The sequence below is a fragment of the Pundamilia nyererei genome, unplaced genomic scaffold, assembly GCF_000239375.1.
Source record: "Pundamilia nyererei isolate P.nyererei 1_Seehausen unplaced genomic scaffold, PunNye1.0 scaffold00163, whole genome shotgun sequence".
Lineage (NCBI taxonomy): Eukaryota > Metazoa > Chordata > Actinopteri > Cichliformes > Cichlidae > Pundamilia > Pundamilia nyererei.
Genome location: NW_005187564.1, coordinates 1,161,084 through 1,163,056, shown reverse-complemented (window position 1 = coordinate 1,163,056; position 1,973 = coordinate 1,161,084). Strand labels below are relative to the sequence as shown.

The window sequence follows — 1,973 nt, the reverse complement described above, 5'->3', positions numbered from 1 at the left end:
ATGAATATATAAAGTTTTTATAGCACTTTTTGGGGCGTGTACATTTTTGTACACTAGGGCCTTAAAAGGATGCATTTTTAAGGGCCAGCCACTCACTTGACTTTCATTGGTCACTGGTACACTGGCAGCAGGCATGTCATACTTACTGAGTCCACTTTTCTCCTAGAAATACTCAAAGGAAGGCGAGGAGAAGATAACTCAACTATGGATTTTATCACAGAACTCTCCAGAGAGCTCCTTGTCCTTCATTTACTGGGAATTGTGAGATAGTCCTAAATTTAGGAGTGTCTTTCTGTTTGTGTATAGCAGCAGTGTGTAATGAGGTCTTTCTGTCGATAGATGGCGCTGTTTGTCTGATAATTTGTGTGGTTATCAGCCCTGCGTTCTCCTCATTAAATTCCTGATTTCATTTATGGTTCCATCCACCTTTTTTTAAAGGTTGCAGTGAAATATAAATTCAGTCTTTAATGAATCTGATTAAAACTATTATTTTTTTCTATAGCTCACAAACACAAGTGAATGAATCAAAGATACTGAAAATGGTTCTGTATGGGCTGTAATCTGTGTGAAGTTCGAATCCTGTGTGGAAACACACGTTTGATGCTTTAAATCTAAAACGTTTAAACATCTTTAGAAAGTAATAATTAAAATGACTAATTTCGGGGGTCTGACTGTGCGCGGTACCTCCGCTAAAGGGGCCGTTATAAAACTTCCTACATTTGGATATCAAGTGATCACCCACACTGAAGGCTGTAAGTCAAATATTGCCAAGACCTGAGGGAGAAAAAAAATTATGCAACCGCTCCGGGGCCTCCGTGTTACCATAATAAAACCATGTCCCACAGTCGTGGATCTTTAGACGTAGTAATAATCCCTTGCGCGCTGTTGGTGGAAATCCCCACGTGGTGTACGAATTCCTGTATAAAAACTTTGGGTGTGCGGAGCCCCTGTTGTCGTGATTGCAAAGAGAGGAAAGGGTCTCACTGAGCATAATCTTTCAGGACGCACGGGAGCTTGCCACCCTCACCCGCGCACGGCGCACACACAAAAAGACTCGGGACTCACGGAGCGCTCGCGTTCTGCTTGAAGCTGCGGGACAGGAGTCTCCGCAGGCTGCTTGAATGGAGAGGAGCCGCCTGTACGGGGTTTTATTCACACTTGTGCTCTTTTGTTTTGGCAGATTACGCGTCTGAACGCAGCGTGGTTTGACAGAAGCGCATCAACAATCAGAACTGTCGTGCGCGCCTCTCGGTTACAGAGATGAACTTTTATTTTGTTGCTGGATAACGAGCTGGAAGCACAATGACTGGAATCGTTTAGTCTCCTGGAATACAAACACATGCTCAGTGGATTTATTCACTGGATGATTTCTCCCGGAACTTTAGTAAATGAAAAGTCGCTTAAATTTCGGTGTGCATTTTTAAAAGATTCACAATTTCTTTCGTAGCGTTTGGACTGTAGAATAAACTTTAAAATGAGCTTTTATAGTGTGGCACTGTCTTGTTTAGTTGCGTGCGTGCTGTGCGTGCGCAGCAGCTCGGTGACCGGGACAGAGACTCAAAGCTCACCCCAGGAGTCGTGCGCGTCCTGCGGCTTCAGGGGGCCGGATCAGTCGGAGCGCATGAACATAGATTTCCTGGAGGCGGTAAAGAGGCACATACTGAACCGGCTACAGATGAGAGAGAGACCCAACATCACCCATCCCATCCCGAAGGCTGCGATGGTGACGGCGCTGAGGAGACTGCACGCCGGCAAAGTACGAGAGGACGGCCGGGTGGAGATCCCCAGCTTCGACGGGCAGGCTGCCTTCAACAACGAGGTTCAGGCGGAGACATCTGAGATCATCAGCTTCGCAGAATCAGGTACTAATCAATAATTCACTGCACATGTCTAATTCGACCCTTGCCTGAACTCTTTCACCCTTTGAGTCTTAACAGGCAGCATGGCACCAGGTGAGTTAATAACTGACAATC

The 1,973-nt window shown here is 45.8% G+C and overlaps 1 protein-coding gene across 1 annotated transcript in view; it reads left to right on the top strand.

Annotated features, from left to right (window-relative positions):
* Positions 1-879: 879 nt before the first annotated feature.
* The window catches only part of LOC102197798 (inhibin beta B chain-like), a 10,056-nt gene continuing 8,962 nt past the window's right edge, over positions 880-1,973 (top strand). The window contains exon 1 of the mRNA XM_005745713.1: positions 880-1,862. Coding sequence (XP_005745770.1) covers positions 1,475-1,862 — 388 coding nt within the window. The 5' untranslated portion in view covers positions 880-1,474. The remainder of the gene's footprint in view (positions 1,863-1,973) is intronic.